Source organism: Equus caballus, chromosome 1, assembly GCF_041296265.1.
Source record: "Equus caballus isolate H_3958 breed thoroughbred chromosome 1, TB-T2T, whole genome shotgun sequence".
NCBI lineage: Eukaryota > Metazoa > Chordata > Mammalia > Perissodactyla > Equidae > Equus > Equus caballus.
Window position 1 is genome coordinate 10,798,794 of NC_091684.1, and position 24,796 is coordinate 10,823,589.

The 24,796-nt window shown below is 42.7% G+C and overlaps 1 protein-coding gene across 1 annotated transcript in view; it reads right to left on the reverse strand.

The window, feature by feature from the left end:
• Window positions 1-2,100: 2,100 nt before the first annotated feature.
• Window positions 2,101-24,796, reverse strand: part of LOC100058262 (scavenger receptor cysteine-rich domain-containing protein DMBT1) — an 85,956-nt gene continuing 63,260 nt past the window's right edge. Inside the window, exons 36-46 of the mRNA XM_070276080.1 lie at window positions 20,355-20,387; window positions 19,123-19,155; window positions 18,921-18,959; window positions 18,692-18,730; window positions 16,200-16,238; window positions 15,339-15,377; window positions 10,323-10,634; window positions 8,778-8,810; window positions 8,041-8,216; window positions 5,227-5,609; window positions 2,101-2,882 (exon numbers count right to left, since the gene is read on the reverse strand). Of these exons, the coding sequence (XP_070132181.1) occupies window positions 2,591-2,882; window positions 5,227-5,609; window positions 8,041-8,216; window positions 8,778-8,810; window positions 10,323-10,634; window positions 15,339-15,377; window positions 16,200-16,238; window positions 18,692-18,730; window positions 18,921-18,959; window positions 19,123-19,155; window positions 20,355-20,387 (1,418 nt within the window). The 3' untranslated portion in view covers window positions 2,101-2,590. The remainder of the gene's footprint in view (window positions 2,883-5,226; window positions 5,610-8,040; window positions 8,217-8,777; window positions 8,811-10,322; window positions 10,635-15,338; window positions 15,378-16,199; window positions 16,239-18,691; window positions 18,731-18,920; window positions 18,960-19,122; window positions 19,156-20,354; window positions 20,388-24,796) is intronic.

The window sequence follows — 24,796 nt, forward strand, 5'->3', positions numbered from 1 at the left end:
CAGGATTTTCAGACTCTATGCTGTAAGAGATGTGCTTAACAAAGTGTTTGAGGAAGGCTAAAAACAAAGGATGGACAATGGAATACCAGCGTGTACAGTCAAGATGACGAGGGTCACCTCATTACTGCTGAGCAGGGTAGAACCCAGGCTACCCACATGGCTCTGCTGCCCTCCTCCCAGGAAGGTGGAGTCACCTCCTCCTTACCTCTGTCTGGGTGGGTACAAGCCCCGGCTCTCTACTAGGCCTCCTCTGACACCACCCCAGAGCAGACTCAAAGGGCTGCCTGGGACCTGCGGGAGGGGGTGGAGGTCCAGTCTCCCCAACTGATTTCCACTCCTCGCAGAGGAGGCCCTGCTTACTGCCCAGAGGTGATGAAAGTCCCAGCTCCCCATTCTGCCTTCTCTGACATCACCCTGGGGAGGCAAGGGGGGATGTAAGGAGTGCTAGGGGCGAGTGGAAGTCTAGGCTCCCCACTTTACCTTTGCTGGCTGCCTGGGGCTGGGGCTGCAGTTTTACCCACAGTGTTTGGAGCTGGGCAGTTATTGTCTAAAAATTTGCTGTCTTGCTAGGCTGCCCCTTTGCTGATCCTTTGGCTAGAGAGAGCAGGCTTCTCTTGGGGCTTTTTTCTCTAGACCATTGGTGTTTCCAGGTGTCTCCCGGTTAAGTGCATTTTGATCTATGGGGCATGGGATGCTGAACAGTGGCCATGGCTTTCAAACGTCAGCATTCCTAAGAATCACCTGGAGTGTTTTCAGAAAGGGCAGCTTCCGGGCTCCCACCTGTTGAACTACACCCAGAGAACCTGATGTGGAAGTTCATTGGACCGTTATTTATTCTTAAAATTCCAGTCCTGTCATCATCAACACTTTTCACATTACGGATTTGTTAAAATTCATAAAATGCTAGATTTTGCAAGCTGTTTAGCCTCCTACCTCTTCATGGATGGGTACAGTTAATGGGCCGAGGAACTTGTGAAAGTAGAAACTATCAGCTCATAGTTACTTGGAAAAACTCCTTTATTTATTTGAACTACTTGCATGAAATAAACACCAGATGCTAAAATCATTTTTTCACGTGATTGAAGATGAAGCTACTCAGTTTCAAATGATTAACTTTTGATTTAGAATTTTTTTTTTTTTTGAGGAAGATTAGCCCTGAGCTAACTACTGCCAGTCCTCCTCTTTTCACTGAGGAAGACTGACCCTGAGCTAACAGCTTCCTCTAGTTTCTATGTGGGATGGCTACCACAGCATGGTGTGCCAAACAGTGCTGTGTCCGCACCCAGGATCCGAACCGGCAACCCCTGGGCTGACGGGAAGCGGAACGTGCGAACTTAACCGCTGTGCCACCAGGACGGCCCGAACTTTTGATTTAAAGATGCCGTCTTCACCCAACTGACCAGTAATTGCATTTCATCAATTTCTACTATATAGAAGCAGGGAACTTCATAAAAACAAAGGTCAGTATCACATTTTTACTAAGACCATTGTCAATGAATGACATGTTTGTAATGAAACTGAGATGCTCCCCTTGGGAGGCAATGCCTGTCCCTGGGTTGTCAGATTTTCGTCTCTCAGGACTGCGGGGCTGGCTCCCAGTCTCCACCAAACACTGCCCCACTCCCTGGAGACTTAACAATACTGTTTTCTTATCTTGTACACGCTATTTCTTGACAAAGACAGGAACAATTTCTTTGAGTTGAGGACTCAGTTTAAATATTGCTACTATCTATGTTCAAGTCTGTCTCTTTGGAGACAATTTTGAGGTTACTGAACTTACCACAGGCCGCTCTCGGTTAAGATAAAAAGAGATTAGATAAAGTGGGTGCTGCCCTCATTTTGGGGAGGAAGTGGGAATATGCTAATCTTTCCTTGTGTACTTTTCAGCTTTCCTAAAACGCTTTGAGGGTCTGGGAAACAGACTGAGATCATGGTAGCTCAGAAAGCAGACACGAGTGGTTCCTGTGATGACGTTTCAGACTCTTCATTTGCAAGCTGTAACCCAACCCAACAAAGCCAGGGTCCAATTTCTTCCCTTTGAAACAGACAAACAAAGCTTGTTTGGTGCAAATGACTGTGAGTAAATGAATAAATGACTTGTTTGATTTAACTGACCATTTATTAGAGTTAAAAGAAAAAAGAGCAGTGGCTTTCTGACAGGTATTTAATTTATTTTTATAAGACTCTTGGCAAGATCTAAAAACAAATTCTCACACCACCAGAGGGACAGAAACAAAAAACACCCATCTACTAGCATCTGAACACTACAGAGTCAATTTAAAAAAATTAAGTTGGAAATGTGGTATAGAGAGAGAGCTCTGTTAACATTTTGTGGAGTTTAAGACAATGATCCAGTTCTTGATAGCGAAGAATTAGAAAATGCATTTCCAGCCTGCAAAGAGAGTGATTGCCTTAGAAACTTAGTAGTCGAGACTTATTTAGCAACAAACCTCAGAGAGAACCTCTTTGGCTATTTCTTTTATCCTGTCTCTAAATAGACAACTTTGTCAAACTTATTACTTTACTGAAAAGAAACAGACAGCTTCTGATTTCTAACAGATTCATGTGGAAATTGGAGAAATCACACAAATCACACAAGGGTCTTGCTCTGCTCAGTTCTTTTGTGGATTTCCAGTGGCCCCACCATTTGGAAATGCTCAGTCTGTTCTTCCATGGTCTCCATGGGGCCTGCATCCCTCTCACTCCGCCCTGCACAGCCCTGGGAGCAGCGAGAGGAGTGGACCCCTACTTTGCACACAGCGACCTTACATTGCAGGTAGACCACATCGTAGCTGTTGAGAAAGCTGAAGGCATTGAACTTGAACTGGGCCGTGTTCTTCTGGCTGGAGTGCAGGTTAACATAGGTATTGTCTTTGATGCACCTGATGGGAAGAAAACCCCAGGCCAAAAGGATTAACTTAAAGCATGGTAGGAATTCACTCTGACTCAAATAATCAGGCTTGGACCCAAACCTCTGAATTCCAAATGGAGTTCTTCACACTACCCACTCTTTCTTTTATAAAGAAACTTTATAATAATACCGTGAGTGGAAGAAACACTATTCCTGGCTAGAAATAGAAGGAAACTCTAAAATAAAAATAAAAACAAAACAAGGTAATTACATTCTAGTTAGAGCTGTGGCCTTCAGAAGCCTACTCTGTTTTGTCAAAAGGGGAGATTAAAGGTGGTGGTTGTATTATTTGAAGGTGAACTTAGATTATTTTAAAATATATTTTGTAAACCCTAGTGCAATCACTGAAAAAGTTAAGGAAAGAAGTATAACTGATACATCAAGAGAGGATATAAAATGGAATAATATAAAGTGCTCAATTAAAACCAGCATATAAAATGCTCTATTAAAACCAGAGAAGGCAACAAAAAGAGAGTTAGAAACAAAGAACAAATGCAACAAGTAGAAAACAGTTATGAAGATGGTAGGTTTTAAGCCAACTGCATTCTTAGTCACTTTAAATGTGAATGGTCTACATATACCAATTTAAAGACAGAGACTGCCAGAGTAGATTAAAAAAACAAGAAAAAAAACCAAGACCCAACTATATGTTGTCTATAAGAAATCCACTTTAAAGATAAAAGACATAGATAAGTTAAAAGTAAAGGGATAGAGAAAGATTTACTATTCCAATACTAATCAAAAGAAAGCTGGAATAGCTACAATAATTTTAGACAAAACAGACTTCAGAGCCAGGATAATTATTAGGAATGAAGAGGGTATATAATAACAAAGAAGACATAACAATCTTTATGTCTTCAAGAAGACATAACAATCTTTAAGTATATGCACCAAACAACAGAGCGTCTAAATATATGAGACAAAAACTGAGAACTGCAAAGAGAAATCCACAAATCCATCACTATAGTTGGAGATTTCAACAGTCCTCTATCATTAATTGACAGATCCAGCAGGCATAAAATCAGAAAGGACATAGATGACCTAAATAGCACTATCAATCAGCTAAACCTAATTGACATTTATAGAACACTCCATCCAACAATAGAAGAATACATTCTTCTCAAGCCCACATGGAACATTCACTGAGATAGACCACATTCTGGACCATAAACCACACCTTAACAAATTTAAAAGAACAGAAATCACAGAAAATACATCCTCAGATCACAATGGAATTAAACTAGAAACTAATCACAGAAAGGTGGATGAAAAAGTCATAAATATTTGGAAATTAAACAATACACTTCTAGGTAACCCATAGGCCAAAGAAAAAGTCTCAAGAGAAATTTAAAAATATTTTAAACTAAGTGAAAATGAATACACAATTTACCAAAATTTGTGGGATGCAGGTAAAGCTGTGTTTAGAGAGAAATGTGTAGCATTAAAATGCATGTATTAGAAAAGAAAAAAGATCTAAAATCAATAATCTAAGCCTCCACCTAGGAAACTAGAGATAGAAGAGCAAAGTAAATCTAAAGCAAGTAGAAGAAAAAACTTGTACCAAACTGTGCCTCTTTCCTTGATATATTTGTATGGAGAATTGAAAGGGAGAGTTTTCTCACCCTGCAACTCAGTGCAGTTTACTGCCACGTCTGTGCACTCTCACATCATAGCTCATACCACCTGTGGAAGGTGCTTTGTCTTGCCCCTCCTCTGGCTTTTGGGAACAGGTACCACAATGATGCTTCTTGTGTGGCTCTCACCACCATCAGTAAATGATGGGTTTCTGTTGTTTTTGCTCTGGTTGCCAATTGCCCATCCATAAGCATTCTGCCCTTGTCTGGTGACAAGAGAACTATAAAGGCAAACAACTTGCCAAAGTTCCAGGTTGGCAAATCCTTTGTTTAACCAAAGGAGCCAGAATAAATCTCGCCACTATAAGAGTTTAGCCTGGGATAAACCACCAGCCCATCAATGTAGGCCAAATGCCCTGAGGGCCTGAACTACCAATGGGAAGTGTAATAAAGTCATACAACTCAAAGGTAAGGGAGGCTTGGGTATGAAAGGGTGGGATGGGACAGCAAGGGCTCTGCCCAGGACTCTGTGGGAATTCAAGGGAAGTTGTCCAGACTTCCTATAACTATTTGTCCCAACTGGGATCAGAGGGTTGGTGAGAGCCCCAACTCTGCCTCTGGGGCAGGACTCTTTCACACAATGTTATGATTTAAGACTTCCAGTTGAGAAGCCACAAGTCCCCCAAAGGAATGCCACAGGAATATAACAGTCAACCCGAGAGGGCCTTCCATTTTCCTTACCCTTGCCGGATCAAATCGTACTTGACAGCTGTGAAATCATGGGGATCTGGAGAAGCCACACAGGTGTCCACAAAGAGCCTGAGGCTGGGATCTGGGCTGTGGAGTGTGGCCTCGAGGAAGACCTCTTTCCTCTGGCTGGCGTAGTATGGCCCCATGCTCCCCACATGCTGGGACATGGGTAACTCGAGGAACGATATGGACACATCATAGCTGGCACCTTCCCTTGGGACATCAGCCCCAGGAATGATTTCAACCTCAGATGGGCCGTCCACTCTGCAGGTGAACTTCAGCTGAGGCACCTTGTGCCGCACAATGACTCGGCCAGGGTGGCCCTGTATTCGGCCTCTGATGGAGTTGGAGTAGCTGAGGGCACCGAGGCTTTCCTGGGAGGATGAGAGGAGAGTTGCTGGGTAGTGATCCTGGCTCCCTAACAGTCACCTTCCTTCACAAGCAGAGACCTCTTCTTCACACCCTCTGACAAGCTGGAGGGCAGGAGGCCTTGGGCCAGACTTCTGTGATACCTAATGCCATAATGGGGTGACCTTATGTCCGTGCTTCTTGGAGTTTGGAGTACATGCAGGCAGCCCCTGGTGTGTGAGCTTGGACTCCCTTCTCCCTCCTGTGAGGGCCAAACTGTGGTATACAAGGTGGGGTGGGAGGCCAATGCTGGCTGCCAAATTCCTCCACACACTCCACTCCCTCAGCCCATGGTGTTCTCAGGCAACCACAGACCACCCCTGACTGCAGCTCTCATCCTCTCTTCTGGCTCCTCCCTGCTCTTGACCCCAGACCAGTTCTGGTTCCTCATGAGCTGTGGACCCAGCCCTGCTGACCTTTGCTCTTAGCTTGCTCCTTCATGACTTGAAGGGGCTAAAGGGGTGCTGATGAGTAGGGGGCCTCTGCCTCTGGCAGTCTCCCTCCTGTAGCCCAGAGAGTCAGCCTGCCCGTGGGTACTTGTTCAAGGAAGCCTCGCTTGTGTGATTCAGATCCTGTGACATTCTGCCTTGGTACCCTCCAAGGACTGCCCTGTCAGCTTAGACCAGTGCTTCTCAAACTTTTTCCGTTATGGCCGTCCTAAGGAGCCTTTTTATGCATTTTCTTTCCTATTCATCCAGCCCCTTTCTAGCCCCCATTATGAAATTTTTGTACAACAAACATGCTATAGATGTTTTGTGTGTATCTCTGTGTTTTATCCATAAAGAAAGATCTTTCTTTTTTGCCCCTAAAAACCAATATCTTTCTTCCATGTGACACTCATTGAGAATGTACAGCTTGGAAGAAAAACTAAACTCCGTGACCACATGATCTTCCCCCTTCCAATCTGACCTTGGGCCTCTGGTCCTCACAGGCCGCCAGTCTCCTCCTCAAGCCCTCCAAGCTTGCTGCTGCCTTGGGCCTCTGCTGGCTGACCTCTCGCATGGAGCGCTCCTGTCCATCTTTACTGGCTCCATCTCCTCATTCAGGTCTCAGCTCCTTGACTGCTCTATTCACAGTGGCCTTCCTTCTACCCCAAATCCTTTCCTATCCCCTCCCCTGTTTTATTGTCTTCTTAACCTTTTCTCTATAAAATGCTTCTCATTTGTGCCTTTGTTCGGTGTCTGTTTCCCTTTCTTCATAGGAGCCACAGAGCAGGGGCCTTGTCTGTCTTTTGGCTGCTGTGCCATCAGCACCTAGTAGGTTGCTTGTTCACTGACTGAAATATGACCTTTTTGAGGCAGTGTTTTCAATGTGGATGGCCTGGGACAGGCAGTCACTCAAAGTAGTTCCTGACCTGCTGTGTCCTCTGGCCCCAGCACTGTGGTCAGCACACTAGGCTTGCTGGGGGAGCTGGGCCAGCCAGGGCCAGAGAGGATATCTGAGTGTCCTCTCTGATGGCCCAGAAGCTTCCAGGGGCTGCCCGCTTTCCAGATACAAGGGGGTTTCCAGCATGGCTCCTGGGACAGAAATCTCTGAGGTAAAAACTAAAATTTCAGAGCAAAAAGGATAAGAATGACCATGGTCTGCACAACCAAGTGGACAAAATGCGAAGTGTGGAGTTGAAGTGGTTATTTGATATCAGGTAGACTGTTTGAATGAATTCAATGTCCAACAATGCCAAGTGTTTTCTGTGTGTGCCTAAACATGGATGCCAAAGAACAGAGGAATAGCACGGGACCTTGTTTTGGAAAATGTTACATTGTTAAATTGTACTGAGAAAAATGATGTCATGGTTATACACTCTTCCTATATCTTTGGTATACTTGTTTCCTACCAACTTAAATGACATCATTTTTGTGAAATAAGCAGGTGGTTAAGGAAAATGAACTAAGCATTTTCATTTCATTATATATAAATGCCCTAGATACTTGCTTTCTAGTTGGGAAATATAGCTAGCAACATGGTTAGACATATAGCAGTCAGACAGACAGACAGATCATCTGTCCTCCCCTACGCCCAGCGCCACAGCCTGGACATGGTACATGTGTGCTAACACTGAATAAAGAAGCATGTTGTGAAAAATGCTTTGATTTTGGAGCTATGAGAATACCTACCATCCATCCATCCATCCATCCATTTACCCATCCATCAGTCCAGCAGCCCTCAACACTTGTTACTATGTATTCCAAACTCAGTATGTATCCCAAATTCCCAAAAGGAAGGAAAGTGTCAGACAAATTAGTGAGCTGCTCCAGGTCTCATCAAACTCAGAAACAAAGTCATGCTTGTGCCTTTCTTCTGTCCCTATCCAGCTTTTTAACAGGCAGCTGACTTTTCCAAACCAATCTCTTTGGCCTCCATCTACAGAAGAGTATGACCACCTTGTCGGTTTCTTACCTGTCTGACGGTGCCACAGTGGCCATAGGGAATGTTGAAGATCAGGTAGCGCCCTGTGACTCGGGGGCGACACAGCTTATCATTTAAGTAGATGTCCCACGAAGAGTAGCCCAGCCTTCGGAGATAGCCCCGGTCAATGATGACTTGGAAGAGGTGAGGTAAGCAGGAGAGCTGGGCTGCAGAAGGGGGAGAATGGAGGAGATCCTCACAAAGAGAACCTGGTACACTGGACGTGTAGGTCCGGGGTGTGGGTGTATGTTTACTTTATGAAAATACCATGGACAGTGCCACGGGTTGGGGCTGGCTCAGCTCTCATCACCCTCCACCCTTGACTTGACTTTCATTGACTTTATTTATATCCTCCCTTTTCCAAAAGTCACACCATATCCATGGGGACTCCTACCCACAGCACATGTCCCATGGACCGTGAGTCAGAGCCTCAGCTAAGGAGTTAAAGGACAGCTCATTTCACATGTTGAGAACACCTGAGCCTGAAGAGGTATCTATCAGGGCTTTCATATGAGAGGTAGGTTGGAAAGAGAGTGGAAGTGAAGGGGAAGGGTGTAAAGGGGCTTCTTCTCCAACCTTGCAAAGCCCAGTGAGTGGATGGAGACACAGAGATCTCAATGGAGGCACAGAAGCTGGTCCCCCACTCCTCCCCGCCCCCTATTTCTTCTCTAGACAGCTACTCTCTTAACTCGCCCTTTCCGTAGTCCCAGAAGGGGAGAAGACTTTACCATTGTCCTTGGGTACGACAGAGTCAGCTGGACCTGGTGAGGGGAGAATGATGAAAAGCAAATGTCAGCGTGTAGAAACACTGGAAGAGGATGATGTAGCCAGCAGTAGACATGAACTGCAGGGAAATGGGCTCATTTGATTCAGCTATTAAAGCTGGAGCACATGACATTAAAAGACTCCAGGGCAACGCAAAGGAAAGGAGAGCCCAGGGCCTCCTGATGGGCTGAGGGAGGGATTCTGGCATGTGTGCAGTAGCGTTGAGAATACAGATGTCATCAACACCAGGACCTGCTGGAGCAAGAGAATAGAAAATAGGCGGCTTTGCAGGTTGTAAACACTATCACATGTATGACCTCTGGCTGGTGTCTCTTACCACACACACGACATTTGTGGAACCTCAGGCTGGGAAATAAATATGCAGTTTGTGGCTATCAAAGGCCTCCCCAACCCAGAAGGAAGGCAGGACAGTAACGTAGGGCCAGTGCCCAGGCCAGGAAGCACGCCCAGCCGGATTCTCTCTTGGCCCCAGACCACTGGTCCTTTGGACACTGTACCCAATGAAAAGGATCGTACCCCATGAAAAGGAAATCCCTTGGTATATAATTCACGAACTGGAAATGAATACCATTTACAGTGGACCCCCCCCAAGAGCATGAGGAATGGATGGAGCTGCGAATAGACACGATATATGTGAGAATCTGGAAGATAAGAACCTCACCACCCAGACAGACTCATAGTACGTGGCTTCTTCAGGATTAATGTTTGTCTTAAAGGGACTCTGATAGCTTTTCTATTTGGGTCCCATTTCTATGCGACACAAGAGTAACTCCCACATAAAGGTAAAAGCAACAGCAATGATTCCACTAATTAAACTGTAAAAAACTAAGAATGGAACAGACACGGTGATCTCAGACTTGTTCACTGGATGTTAGAATTCCTTAACTCTTGGAGATTTATGTAGGTAAATTTAGGACAAATATAAGGAAGTACTACTCTACACAGAAGGGGGTCAACCTATGGAAGTCAAAATGACAGGACAGATAGTGGGTAAAAATAAAAAATATTCCAGGAAAGGTATAGGCCAAATCTGGGATGAAAGGGACACAAGGGGAACCTGGACACTGTAGGGTTCTGACTTCTGAGGGCCAGGTTAAGGACTGTCCCTTGATTCCCTTGTTAGTGATTGAAAAGGGGACAAAAATTGCAGTCTGATGGATAACAGCAAGTTCTACATCCTGACTCATTTTATTACACTGTCACTCCTTCCTTTGACCTCATAATCTTTCAGCTATATTTTGGAACAAGTATTGCCCTCAATTGGAATTAGACAAAACTGATTAATGAACCCCCAAACCTGTACCATAAAAATATTTGCCACAACGTTTGTATAACAAATATGTCCTTGCTATCCTAGAATCTGGCCCTTTGGCTAACGTGATATTCCTTGGGGTGGTGAATTTTGACCTTAGGAACGCTTGGAGAGAAAAGAAGGGAGGGAGCCTGGGGGACACAGGGCCGGGGGGCATCGAGGGGCAGCCGGATACCTGCGCAGATCACGCCCGCGTCCTCCCCGTGGCGGCAGTTGTGTCGCGCCCAGCCCAGGTGGGCGCAGCGCTCCAGCGTGTCCTCGGTGCCCGCGCAGCGCACGTCGTCCAGCAGGATGGGCCCTCGGCCCGGGCCGAAGCGGCTGCGCCCCGGGGCGCCCAGCGCGAGGCCGCAGCCCAGGAGACGGCACACGACGCGGGCGTTCTTGATGTTCCAGTGGTCGTCGCACACTGTCCCCCACACGCCCTGGTGCCGGACCTCCACCCGGCCCTCGCAGCCACTGTGCCCGCCAGCCAGGCGCAGGGGCCGGTCTGCAGGAGCAAGAGGGAGACTCCGTCAGGTGGGAAGAGCTCGACATCAGGTCCCCACCGCCCATCGCATCTCAGGGCGTCACTGGGTATTTGCGACACAAAAAAATAACACTGGAATGAGTGCTGTCTGGTTTTATTGTTCTCTGTGTCTCTTTCTCTCCCTCCCTCCACCTACCGTTCCTCTCTCTCTTTCTCTTTCTTTCTCTCTAATCCTCCCTTCCTCCACACTCAGTTACGCTCAGTCTTTCATAAAAAGTAAAACCTTCGTTAACTGAAACCCTCAAGGAATGGCCATTATGGGCAGCCTAATTTCTCAGATACCTAAGAACTTAATCTTTAAACGAAAATACTAAGAACCAAAAGAAAAAACAAAACCAGGCAAACCCCCAAATCTTTGGAAGACGACTGTTCTAAAGCGAGACACTGCCCTGACTCATCAAACAAAATCTATCCAATGAAATTTCTTTTACTCTTGATGAATAAAAGCCAACATTTTAAATGTAAAAACTCTATTATAGGTACAAACTTCCAGTTATAAAATAAATAAGTCCTGGGGATATAATGCACAGCAGGGTGACCATAGTTAATAATACTGTATTACGTACTAAAAAGCTACTAAGAGAGTAGATCTTAAAAAGTCCCATCACAAGAAAAAATCATTGTAACTATGTATGGTGACAGATGTTAACTAGATTAATTGTGGTGATCATTTCATAACATATACAAATATTGTATACCTGAAACTAATATAATGTTATACGTCAATTAATCTCAATAATAAAAAAAAACCCCTACATTATGTAACCTAGCTATTCCATTCCCAGGTGTTTAATTCAAGATAAATGAAAAACACATGTCCACAGAAAGAGTTGTACATAGCAGAATTCTCAGCAATCAACAAAAACATAAAATTAGAATTGAAAGAGGAGAAATTACAACAGATACTGCAGAAGTACAAGGGATTATAAGAGAATACTATGAAAAACTATATGCCCACAAATTTGATAACCTAGAAGAAATGGATGAATTCCTAGACTCATACAACATCCCAAAACTGAATCAAGAAGAAACAGAGAATCTGAGTAGACCGATCACAAGTACAGAGATTGAAATAGTAATCAAAAACCTCCCAAAAAATAAAGTCCAGGGCCAGATAGCTTCTCTGGAGAATTCTACTAAACAGTCAAAGAAGATTTAGTACCTATCCTTCTCAAACTATTCAGAAAAATTGAAAAAGATGGAACGCTTCCTAACACATTCTTTAAAGCCAACATTACCCTGATACCAAAACCAGACAAGGACAACATGAAGAAGGAAAACTACAGGCCAAGATCACTGGTGAACTTAGATGCAAAAATCCTCAACAAAATATTGGCAAACTGAGCACAGCAATATATTAAAAGAATCATATGCAACGATCAAGTGGGATTCATTACAGGGACACAGGGATGGTTCAACATCCACAAATCAATCAATGTGATACACTAATCAATGAAATGAGGAATGAAAATCACATGATCATCTCAACAGATGTGGAGAAAGCATTTGACAAGATCCAACATCCATTTATGATAAAAACTCTCAGTAAAATGGATATTGAAGAAAAGTACCTCAACGTAATAAAGGTCATATATGACAAACCCATAGCCAACATCATACTTAATGGTGAGAAACTGAACGCCATCCCTCTGAGAACCAGAACAAGACAAGGATGCCTACTCTCGCCACTCCTATTCAACATAGTACTGGAGGTTTTGGCCAGAGCAATTAGGCAAGAAAGAGAAATAAAAGGAATTCAAATTGGAAAGGAAGAAGTGAAACTTTCATTATTTGCAGATGATGTGATTCTATATATAGAAAACCCTAAAGAATCCACCAGAAAACTACTAGAAATAATCAACAACTACAGCAAAGTTGCAGGGTACAAAATCATTTTTAAAAATCAGTTGCACTCCTATACAATAACAATGGACTAGCAGAAAAAGAAATTAAGAATACAATCCCATTTACAATTGCAACGAAAAGAATAAAATAGCTAGGAATAAACTTAACCAAAGAGGATAAGACCTGTACACTGAAAACTATAAGACATTATTGAAAGAAATTGAAGAAGACATAAAGAAACGGGAAAATATTCCATGTTCATGGGTCAGAAGAATAAACATAGTCAACATGTCCATACTACCTAAAGCAATCTACAGATTCAGTGCAATCCCAATGAGAATCCCAATGACATTCTTCATAGAAATGGAACAAAGAATCCAAAAATTTATATGGAACAACAAAAGACCCCAAATAGCCAAAGCAATCCTGAGAAAAAAGAACAAAGCTGGAGGCATCACAATCCCTGTCTTCAAAACACACTACAAAGCTAAGCTATAGTAATCAAAACAGCATGGTACTGGTATAAAAATAGACAAGCAGCACAAAAACACATCAATGGATCAGGATAGAAAGCCCAGAAATAAAACCACACATCTATGGACAGTTAATCTTTGACAAAGGAGCCAAGAACATACAATGGAGAAAGGAAAGTCTCTTCAATAAATGGTGTTGGGGAAACTGGACAGCCACATGCAAAAGAATGAAAGTAGATTATTATCTTGCACCATACACAAAAATTAGCTCTAAATGGATTAAAGATTTGAACGTAAGAACTGAAACCATAAAAATCCTAGAAGAAAATATAGGTAGGACACTCTTTGACATTGGTCTTAGCCACATCTTTTTGAATACTGCGTCTACTGGGGTCAGAGAAACAAAAGAAAAAGTTAACAAATGGGAGTACATCAGACTAAAAAGCTTCTTCAAAGCAAAGGAAATCATCAACAAAATGGAAAGATAGCCCACCAACTGGGAGAAAATATTTGAAAATCATTTATCAGACAAGGAGTTGATATCCAAAGTATATAAAGAACTCATGCAACTCAACAAAAAACAAAACAACCTGGTCAAAAAAGGGGCAGAGGATATGAACAGACATTTTTCAAAGAAAGATATACAGATGGCCAACAGACACATGAAAAGATGCTCATCACTAATCATTAGGGAAATCCAAATCAAAACTACAATGAGATATCACCTTACACTAGTCAGAATGGCTATATTTACCAAGACAAAAAACAACAAATGTTGAAGAGGATGTGGAGAAAAGTGAACACTCACACACTGCTGGTGGGAATGCAAACTGGTGCAGCCATTATGGAAAACAGTATGGAGATTCCTCAGAAAACTAAAAGTAGAAATACCATATGACCCAGCTATCCCACTACTGGGTATCTACCCAAACAACTTGAAATCAATGATCCAAAGTGACATATGCACCCCTATGTTCATCACAACACTATTCACAATAGCCAAGACATGGAAACAATCCAAGTTCCCACTGACTGATGATTGGCTAAAGAAGATGTGGTATATATATATGTACAATGGAATACTACTCAGCTAAGAAAAAAGACAATATCGCCCCATTTGCAACAACATGGAAGGACCTAGAGGGAATTATGCTAAGTAAAATAAGCCAGACTGAGAAAGACAAACACCAGATGATTTCATTCATATGTGGAATATGAACAAATACGTGAACAAAGAAAACAGTTCAGTGGTTACCAGGGGCAGGGGGGTCGGGAAGGTCACAGGGAGTGAAGGGGATAACCTGTGTGGGGACAGTCAAGAAATAATGTACAACTGAAATCTCACATTGATGTAAACCATTATGAACTCAATAAAAAAAGATTTGTACATAGGAGAATTCTCAGCAATAAACAAAAACTGGAAACAATCCAAATTTCCATCCACAGGAAAATGGGTAAATAAATTGTAGTATATCCCCACAATGGAATATTACTAAGCAAACAAAGGAACAGATTACCAGTATATGGAACCACATGGAGATATCTCAAAAACAATTTATTAAGCAAAAGAAGGCAGACAGAAAAGAGCACATATTATTTGATTCCATTTATATGAGATTCTAGAAAAACAAATCTAAACTACAGTGACAGAAGCAGAGCAGTGGCTGCTGGGGGAGGTGGGAGGGATTTACTACAAACGGGCATGAGCGAACTTTCTGGGGTGATGGAAATGCTTTCTATCCTGATCGTGGTGGTGGTCACACAGTTGTATACATTAGACAAAACTCATAGATCTGTGCAATTTATTGTATATAATTATACTTCAAAAAAGGTGACTTAAGAAGTAAAAATGGTAAAAAAAAAATAAAACCAATATTATGTTGGTGGTGCCACACCCACAGATGTGTGTAAAACGATTTGTCTTCACATAAATTGGTCACTTGTGACTGTTTTTCAATTTCCTGCACTGGTTGGCACATGGAAGATGCTTAGTGAACGTTAATAAACACCACTGGCTTCAGCTTCTCACGACTGCAACATCCTGGTCTAGGATGGTTTCTATCTCCTCATCTAATTTGTTGCTGTGACACTGGAAGCAAGGTAACCATGCTTGTTTAAACTGTGAATAAAGGCAAATATCTTCAGAGTGAGGTCTTGGAAGGTGAATTTGAGGCTTCCTACCCACAAAGGTGTGTGTGGTGTGCACACACATCTGTGTCTGCACATATATACCTATAAACTCTTAGAAGTTTTCTGTAAACAGTAGGGAATTTGAATGAAGAAGAAATATGATCCTAACAGTATTAATAACAATATGATAATTTTAGTGCTTAGAAAGAAAAATTACCAGGTAAAGGGACCATTTCCTCACGGACTGAAATGGTAACTGTAAAAAAGAAAAACTGAGCTTAAAAAATCTGAACCCTCAAAGTCACATATTTATATTCAAAGCTGAAAAAGAATCAAACCTTTTCTCTAATTTATTCTATTTTATTTATTTTTTTAAAGATTGGCACCTGAGCTAACAACTGTTGCCAATCTTCTTTTTTCTTTCTGCTTTTTCTCCCCAAATCCCCCCAGTACATAGTTGTATATTTTAGTTGTGGGTCCTTCTAGTTGTGGCATGTGGGATGCCACCTCACCGTGGCCTGATGAGCAGTGCCATGTCTGTGCTCAGGATCCGAACCAACGAAACCCTGGGCCGCCGAAGCAGAGCGCGCGAACTTAACCACTTGGCCACGGGGCCAGCTCCGTTTTCTCTAATTTTAGACATTAATGCTTTTGTTTAAGTTTCTACTTTGGTTTGGGTGCAGAAATACTGTTTGTTAAGTTTTGTTTTCTTGGCATCAAAATGTAACAAGTGGTGTTGTGTCCTGTTTATTCTCCAAAAATAAAATAATTTATTAAATGGTCAATAAAGAAGCTTTACACATATGCTGAATTTTTCAAAGGAAGAATATGAAAGCATTAGATTTTATAGGAAAAATTTTTACAGGGGCTGAGAATGAAATGAAGAAAATCAAGTCAGATTCCTCAGAAATATTTTCTAGAGAAGAGCAAGATCATACCTGAGAGGTCTAATTCCATAAGATAATGTATAGAGGGAAGCAAGTGGGAAAAGTAACAACGACCTTTATGATTGAGTATGGTTATATAAATTACTGCAAAATTAAACTACTGTAATCTGGCAACAGGATATGATCATTACCAGGTGATGGTGTCACTTTTGTTGAAATCAGATCTGTGGCTGCCAAAAAAAAATGTTTTTCCCAGTTAAAAGAAAGGCTTAAAATTTGACTTCACTGAAATTTTATGCTGTAGACTATAAGTTTACGAAAACAAGATTGTTCCATAAGCTGCCTATAACAGAATCAACCCTGCTTATTTATTGTGTGAAGTTACATATTCAGGGGTAAAATTGTGAATGAGAAGTTGGCTTTTCGCAAGGTAGATTAACAACAATTCCCATTTTGGGCATCTACAATGTGTCATATAATTTACATCTCTAATCCTTACAACTGGGCCAGGTAAATACTATCACTGTTTTAGAGATGGAGAAGCGGAGACTGGGAGGGCTTGTGTAACATGCCCAGGTATCCACAGTTCAAACCTGTGAGGCCCCCAAGGTATACACTCTTTCTGCACCACTCTGCTTGTCAGGAGCATAAGATGTGGGAGTCACATTCACTCTGGGCTCGATGGAGTGAATCAGGGATCAGTGGGAGGGAAGATAATGGTTTAATGGCCATCACATCCGTCCTCACACTCCAAGAGGCAGGAAGTGATTTTAGTTGTCGTGCTTTCCTAAAGGAAGTAAAATGTGTGAGTGCCACACAATATGTGTGTTACCATCAACCAGGGCTACAAAGAAAAGCTTGCCTTGTGCAATGTCAAGAGCCAACAGGAAGTACAGGACAAGAAATCGTCTGCCAAAAGTGGAGTCATGGTGGGGCAGGGAAAGAAGGAAGTGAGGAATGAGGGATGAAGGGAGGAAGGGAGATAGGGAAGGAGGGAGAGAGGAAAACAATAACTAAATGTAAGTGGAAAGAATGTCCTAAACTTTGGTTTCACTGAGTTTGACCCCACACATCTTCAAAATAATCAGGACTTGAAAACAAAGAAAATAAATGAAATAGAAGAAAGCAAAGGCCTTGTTACTGAAGAGATCATTGTCAGATGGGTTTGAAGGAGTCACACAGGTAGACTCGTCAGCAAAGCCTGAGAGTAGAAAGGACCTTGGACAGGAGCCAAGAGCCCCAACTTTGCCTTGCTCCAGCTCTGTGACTATTATGGACTGAATTGTGCCCCCTCAAAATTTGCTTATTGAAGCCCTAACCCCCAGTGTGACTGTTTTTGGAGATGGGGCCTGAGGTCATAAGGGAAGGCTCCGATCCGATAGGATTAGTATCCTTATAAGAAGAGACACCAGGGCGCTCTCTTTCTCTCTCTTTACCAGTGTACACACACTAAGGAAAGGCCCTGTGAGCACACAATGAGAAGGTGGCCGTCTCCAAATCAAGGGAAGAGCCCTCACCACTGATCCTACTGGCACCTTGATCTTGGACTTCCAGTCTCCAGAACTGTGAGAAAATAAATTTCTGTTGTTGAAGTCACACAATCTTTGGTAGTTTGTTATGTCAGCCCTAGCTGACTAAGACAGTGACCTTAAGCAATTGTCCTCTTTCTCTGGGCCTCATTTTCCTACAAAACAAGGGCAGTGGTTTAGTGCCTCATTCCTCAAATGTGGCCCATGACTAGCAGCGTGGTCATCACGCGGGAGCTTGTGGGAAATACAGAATTCAGGCTCCTCCTGGAGCCCCTGAATCCAAATCTGCTTTTTAGCAAGTTCTCCAGGCTGTTCGCTTGCACACTAATATCTGAGAATTGTGGGTGTAGGTCACGTCTAAGGTATCCTCCAGGGTTGACATTTGATGCTATTTTATCCTATTTATCCTGTGCCCACATCTGCCTTCACTGTGTCCAGAATCACAGCCACTCCTGGGGGAGTGGCCTGGAGCTTCCCTGGAGTTGAGCTGGCCTCCCTGACCTCTCCTCTCCTCTCTTCTCCCTTGACCTCTCCTGCGGAAACAGGAAGTGTTTACTCTCGGTGTGTAAATTCTTGCTGGGCCGGGAATTTCTCAGAAAGTTGCTAATCGGGATTACTGCAAGGAGCAGAGAGCATACCTGGTGAAGAAGGCTCTTCACCTGAAGTGAGAATTGTATCTGCAAACAAAGAAGGATCAAACTCAAATGTCAGCTAAAAGGAGAATGGAATGTTGTGGTTTGAATAGCCGTGTGGTAGAAAATGGAAGAGCAAATGGGTAGAACCAACACTAGCACAACCCAGTTCTCTAGCACGTTCACTGGGTGTACTAGATGAGTCAAAGCATCACCTGAAACGTAACACACAGCGCCAAGCAGGTGGAAGTGTGGGCCCCCAGCCCGCACCTCCCTTGGGCACATCTGATTAAGACTAGCGCTACACGCAGAAGGTGTTCCTAGTGGAGGGACCAGTCCTGTGTCTATGGATGAATAAAGAGAACATGAACCTTAAATTCTGTGAAAGGATGCTAGGACTTCTGTTTACATTGGGGCTTATACCATAGACAAATTATTCAGTACATATGTTCATTCGTCCAACAGAAAGAAGGAGAGTTGATTATATTTAACTTAAGAAATGTGACAGGCAGAAAACATTACCAGAGGGGGTGTCCACTTCTGCTGAGGTTGAAGATACATCTGTGTATGAGCAAAGAAAATAGGACACTTAAAAATGAGAAAATGAGAGAAAGGACACTTCCATGTGTCTTCTTACTGAGGTTTACTTTGTAGTCAAAATGGTCATGGAGTAGGCTCATTTTCTAAATAGAACATGACAAGTGAGAAGCTGGTCTCATTAATTTAAACAGGACAATAAGAGAACCTTTACCAGATGGAGAGATTGCCTCTGCTGAGGTTGGAGAGATATCTACAGAAAAAGAGAAGAAGAAACTTCAATACCAGTGCAGAGGACTCCTGGGTTTCTGTTTTTACTGAGGCTGTGTTGGGGACAACATTTTCATGGAACAGCCTAGACCGATAAGTGGACCTCCAAGAAGAGGCACTTAATGGGACAGTAGACAGTGTTTTACCTGGTATGGAGGTCACAGCAGTTGAGATTGAAGCTGCAGATGAACAAAATAACAAGGCAGCAATAAGACAGCCATATCAGACACACATGTTTCTATAAGACACAGGAGACATGAAGCTGGCCATCATAGATCAGGGTGACTGCCTTGTCCTGTCTTCCTGCTTTCCCAGCTGGGGCTATGGCAGGGTATCTCCAGATCCTCCATTGCCTCCAGGCTGCCCTTCTGCTCCTCGGGTCTTCACTCCTCTTGCCCACCCTTCACTTCTCCCCTTGGAGGTGGAGATTACCTAGCCAAAGGGCAACACTCATTGGTCCAAGTTTCCCCACTGTATGGGGCCCATCTAACAAGGATTCTGTAAATGGGGGACATGCTTTCCCTGGCCCTCCCTCCTTTCCTCAAATGGATGGGAGGCGCTGACCCAGGAAAGGGTGAGCTCTGCAGACTGGAACTTTCCCTAGGTGGGCTGTCCCAAGATCTAGACTGAGGGAAAAGAGAGAATGGCAAGTCCATTTTTCTCTTGTACTTAGCATTGTCCTCCAACCTAGCTTTATCAGTAATAAAGGCCATATTTTGGTGTTGACTCTCATATTTGATTTCTTGATTGCTTCAGCACCTAGAGTAGGGGAGAGCACCCTCTTTACTGTCCTCTCCCCTAAAATAAACCTCCAATACTCTATTTGTAGAGTTCTTGAACCTGAGTAATATCAGGAACTCCGTGGATAATTCCAACCAGCGTCACTCAAAATCTATGGTACAAGAGGAGAGCTACGTATTACCTTGATCCACTCTGCATCCCTTACCGCCTCAGCACAGAGCCATCCTCACTGAATACTGGTTGAATGTCAGGGAGGGTCAGTAAAAGCCATAGCTTGACACTCCACCATTCTGGCAGCACCCACATGGTGGTTGGTCTCCAGGAGAAACTCTCCCCATGGATGGTTAGACTGTCAGTCAGTCCAGTGAATGACTCATTGCTTATGTTTGGCTGAACTGGCTGAACTAATTTTGCCTTTGGCCCATGCATTTAGCTGGGTTGCCTAGAATTCACTCACCATCAGGGGACCTAGAGGTTGCTTTTGTGAGTCAGGTCAATACAAGCATACTTAAAAACTCTAAACAATCTAAACATTTGCTCAGGGCATAAATAGTTGTTTAATGAGCTCACTGAAAAATCAAATAAAAACATTTATAGCAAGCAAGATGAATGGAACCCAAAATAACATCAAAATTACCTGTTGAAGTGGCTACAGCAATACTCAAAGATTCTGGAAATAAGAAAAGGCAATTGGTCAAAACCTGACAAATGGCAAAAATAATTGTCTTATAGTTAACTTGTTTTCTTTTCTCTGTTCCTGGGGCGTAGAAACCATAGACTTCCTTTACTTAATCAAATCTTGATTCATTCATCTACTCTGTGGCAGGCGCGGTGCTAGATGCTAGAGCAAAACAACCAACAAATCAGATATGGTTCCTGCTCTGTAAAACTGCAGTTGTGACAAGAACAATGAAGGAGAGATGTGTGATGCTACGAGAACCTACGACAGGTGGTCCGACCTGGCCAGGGAGATCCCCTCTCTATCTTCCTCACTGCCCCCAAACTACCTCCTGCTTGGCACGAGGTCTGGCCCAGACTAGGTGCTCTGCTCATGGACAATGACAATCTGACAGCACACCATCCCCAAAGCTGTCTAGTCTTGGCCCTGGTGGCATGACAGAGGTGATCTTGTTGTCCCATTTGCCTACATTTGCAGTCAGCAGAGGGCATTACCGGGTGAAGGAGTCACTTCTGCCAAAGTGGAAATCATGCCTGAATATGACATAAACAGGACAGTCAGTATTTATTTTCTGATTATACACAGTTCTGCCTTTCCTATGATCTCATCTATCAGGCTTCGTTGTTGGAAAATTCAAGTGTGAGGACTAGTTATTTCCCACCCTCCTGAGTAAAAGGTAAAGTACCCAAATTAAAAACGTGTGAATGTTATAAATTAAAACTTTCTTGAAATGAAACACTTCCCTGTCCTTTTAAACAAAAGCTATTGATAATATTTTAACCTCCATGATTCAGGCTCATTAGGAAAAAAACGTTTTTGTTCAGGGTTGTCATAGAGAGGGGTCTCAAAGGATATCGAGGTCAGTGGGCATTTTTGCTCCATGTCACCACATTTAGAAAGTGTGGTGACATTTAATGGGTTTCTGAACACTTCTGCGGCTGTCAGACTATCTGTTAGCATTTCCTGCCATTGTATATGTGGCTCTTGTATGAGGTCTCCCCCTCCCAGTTCCTCACCCCCTCCCCAATCTGTAGTCTCTCATAATACACAGTCAGTAGGGAGACTAGATGGCCAATTGTTATGAGTGCATAGAAAGTAAGAACAACAGGCTCGGTGGACCACGCCCGTGTGTATTCAATGCTTTACTTGGGCTTGAATGTTGGGACCTCAACTTGGCTGCGTAGAGGCCCTCCTCATCTATTGCTGGCTTCTAGTCAATTTTCCAAGGGATTAATTCAGCCAAGTGACTCCTGGACAAACAGTAAAATTGTACTATCTAGGTAGGACTTCAACACAGCAATACCCCTTAGATAGGTACGAAGAGGACAAATCAAGAGAAAACTTGTAATCGGGTGTAAGAACCAACTCTGTGGCTGAAACTGAGGTAGGAACTGTCAAACAGTTCCTACAAATTAAAGAAAATTGTAATTAAATACCACTCATGTCAATCAAGTTTGTTGGTAAAGAAGTTTTTAAAAAATCACTGTTTTCAAATTATGCCCCAGCCATGTTCATATTTGATTATGTTCTGTTCCTATTTGATTTCTTGTTCTGTGTTTCATTAAGCTAAGAGAACAAATAATGGGGAAGTTGGTACATGGGTCTGGGACCCAAGAGACCCGGGTTCTAGACTCTGCTCTTTGGGTAACCAAGCATGTGAGCTTGGACAAGTCCCTTTGCATCTCTGAGCTTCAGCTGCTGCATCTGAAGGGCAGTCCGTGGACCAGCAGCATCTGCACCACTTTGTTAGAAATGAGACTCTCAGGACCCACCCCAGACTTCCTGAATCAGAACCTGCATTTTAACAAGATCTCCAGGTGACTTATACACACATTAAAGTTTGAGAAGCACCAAGCAGCCAAATGGAGATGCCTCCAGGCCCAGAACTAGTTCGCATGGGCCACGAGGAAACCAGACAGTACATGCCCAAATAAAGGGGAGCCCTTCCCTGATCAACTCTAGACAGTTGGTGCCCTGCCAAAATTCATGCTAGTATTTCCCATCCTTTGGTTTTTCCATCAAAACTTGAAATCCGGACTTTTATATGAAATCTCTCATTTTCAAAATGTGAAATTAAAAAAAAAATTGAACGTCACCTAGGCAAAACTCTCTTGTCTGAATCAAAACCCATCCATGGGTCAAAACTGGCCCATGGGCTGCCCGCTTGTGTCTTCATGTCTAGAACAATCTCTAAGGTTTTTTCCAACTCTTGGAAAAATGTTACACTGGATGGTGCCATATCAAACTCGTCCTTTCCTAAAAGAGCTGGAGGCTGATTCTCACAGATCCAATCACAAAGAGGGAAGTTTGTTTCATTGTCTCCTTTTCCTTAGAGGTCAGTTTCTACTAAGCCTGGTGGAGGGCTCTGAGATTTTGGAAATATGGACCATGGGCTACTTTCATAACTGTTTCCAGTTCAGAGAAAACTTGAGTCGAGTCGACTTGAATTGAGTTAAGATAGTATTTCTCCGACTTACTTAGCCATATATTGACCAACTCAAGTCCTAAGATGATCTCCAGAGTGTCCAGGAGAGGGAAGTGCACAAAGGACATGTGAGTTGCTTACATTACAGAGCCAGGCAGGTCTGGGCAGGTGGCAGCACATGCGTCCCTCAGGAATGTGGCTACCAAGCTGCCATCACTTTGTGCTTGCACAAGTGTGTGCCACTCAGTCCCCAGGACAAACTCTCAGGCGACTATTTTCATCCTCCTGTTCTACAGATGAGGAAACCGAGGCTCTGAGAAGAAAGGGGACTTGCCCGTTATCACCCTATTGGTTAAGTCTGGAGCCAGAACATAATCCCAGGTTCTCTGGCTCTAAATCCTGTGACGCTACATTTTCACTGAGAAGGTTTCAATGGTCAAGGAAGTTTGAGAAACATTGGGTTAAGCCAAGTTAACAAAAGATCCCTTACTGCAGGACTTGTCAGAGACTTTAATGTGCTAAAAGACCATGAAACTTCAAGAGATGGATATGGTATTTCCCCAACTTATTTGGCCACACAAATTCTTTTTTAACATTTGCTTATCAATGGAGTGGAGAACTCCACTGTGAAACACACGTGGGAGATGTGTACTCTACTAGTTTCTGAAAATGCAGATTAGTGAAAGAGTTTTGCTTGAGATACCTGAAGTTCTGTGACTGTTACAAAATATTAACTCACTGAATACCCAAATGTGTGAACCCTGATGAGAATATGAATTAAGCTCGTGTGACTATAACTTGATTTCAGAGACCTGCTGTTGCACCCAGGAGGGAAGGAGCAAACTGGACATACAGTGTCCTAAGTACGGAAGGTGTGCAATTACTGTCTGTTCAATTTACCATTTCATTCAAGGAATATATTCAACCCTAACTGTATGCAAGGCAATACATAGATGAGTCACAAAGCAAGAAAGAAAATAACATTACCAGGTAAAGTGGTCATTTCTGTGGCTGATGCTGAAATTGTAAAACAAAATTGAAACAGAAATAAGATAAAATTAAAATAAAAATCCTACCCACAAATGGGAAATTTAGAAAATACATTTTTATTAAAAAATTTTATACCCCAGATATACTAAAGTTAGATGCAAAATGACTTCTGAAATGTGAAATTCAAAATAAGAAATATTTCTTGGATGAGACTGAAATAGAGACAGGGAAGCACGAAGGCAGGAGGTGAGAAATGTTCACTGGTTGTGAGAACAGTATAATCTCCCCAGATGGGTCGGAAAGCCTGTTTCACAGATGCAACGAAGAGGAAATATTTCCTAGAGAATTAAAATACCAAAAATTTTCCTAATCCAGACTTTAGGTTTGTACCATTGATTTCTCACCCTCACCAAACTAGTTTGTAACCCAGCACTAAATTGTCTGAATGTTAAACGACAGTGGTTCCTTAACATGATAAAGCATATTCTGATTCCTAACTCAACGTTCATTTACTTTTGCTAATGATCTATCAGGGTTGAAACTCAGATGATCCTGAACACTTGCCCTGGAATGTAAGCCTCACGAGGGCAGGATTGTGGTCTCTTGTGCTCATTACTACATCTTCGCTAGAATTGTCTGGTGCACCTAAAGTGCTCAATAAATATCTGTCAAACAAATGGATGGGTTAACTAAATCCTATGATCCTAGTTTTTGTTCCATAAAGTTAAGATAAGCTGGGCAGTGGACATTTTCATTTCATCTGATTTCCTTTTCTGTTCTACTTTTCTGGCAGCCTTAGATAATGCATAAATGGGATGAATTAAGAAAAGAAGAAAGGGAAACTATCTTAAACCGTCGAGGCCAAAAGGAAATGGTGTTGAAGCTTTCACCAAGGGTGTAGATGAGACGAGCCGGGTTTTGTTCATGGAATTCCCAAAGCAGTGCAACAAAGTCAGCTTTAAAGCTCAAAACAGAAAATTTTAAG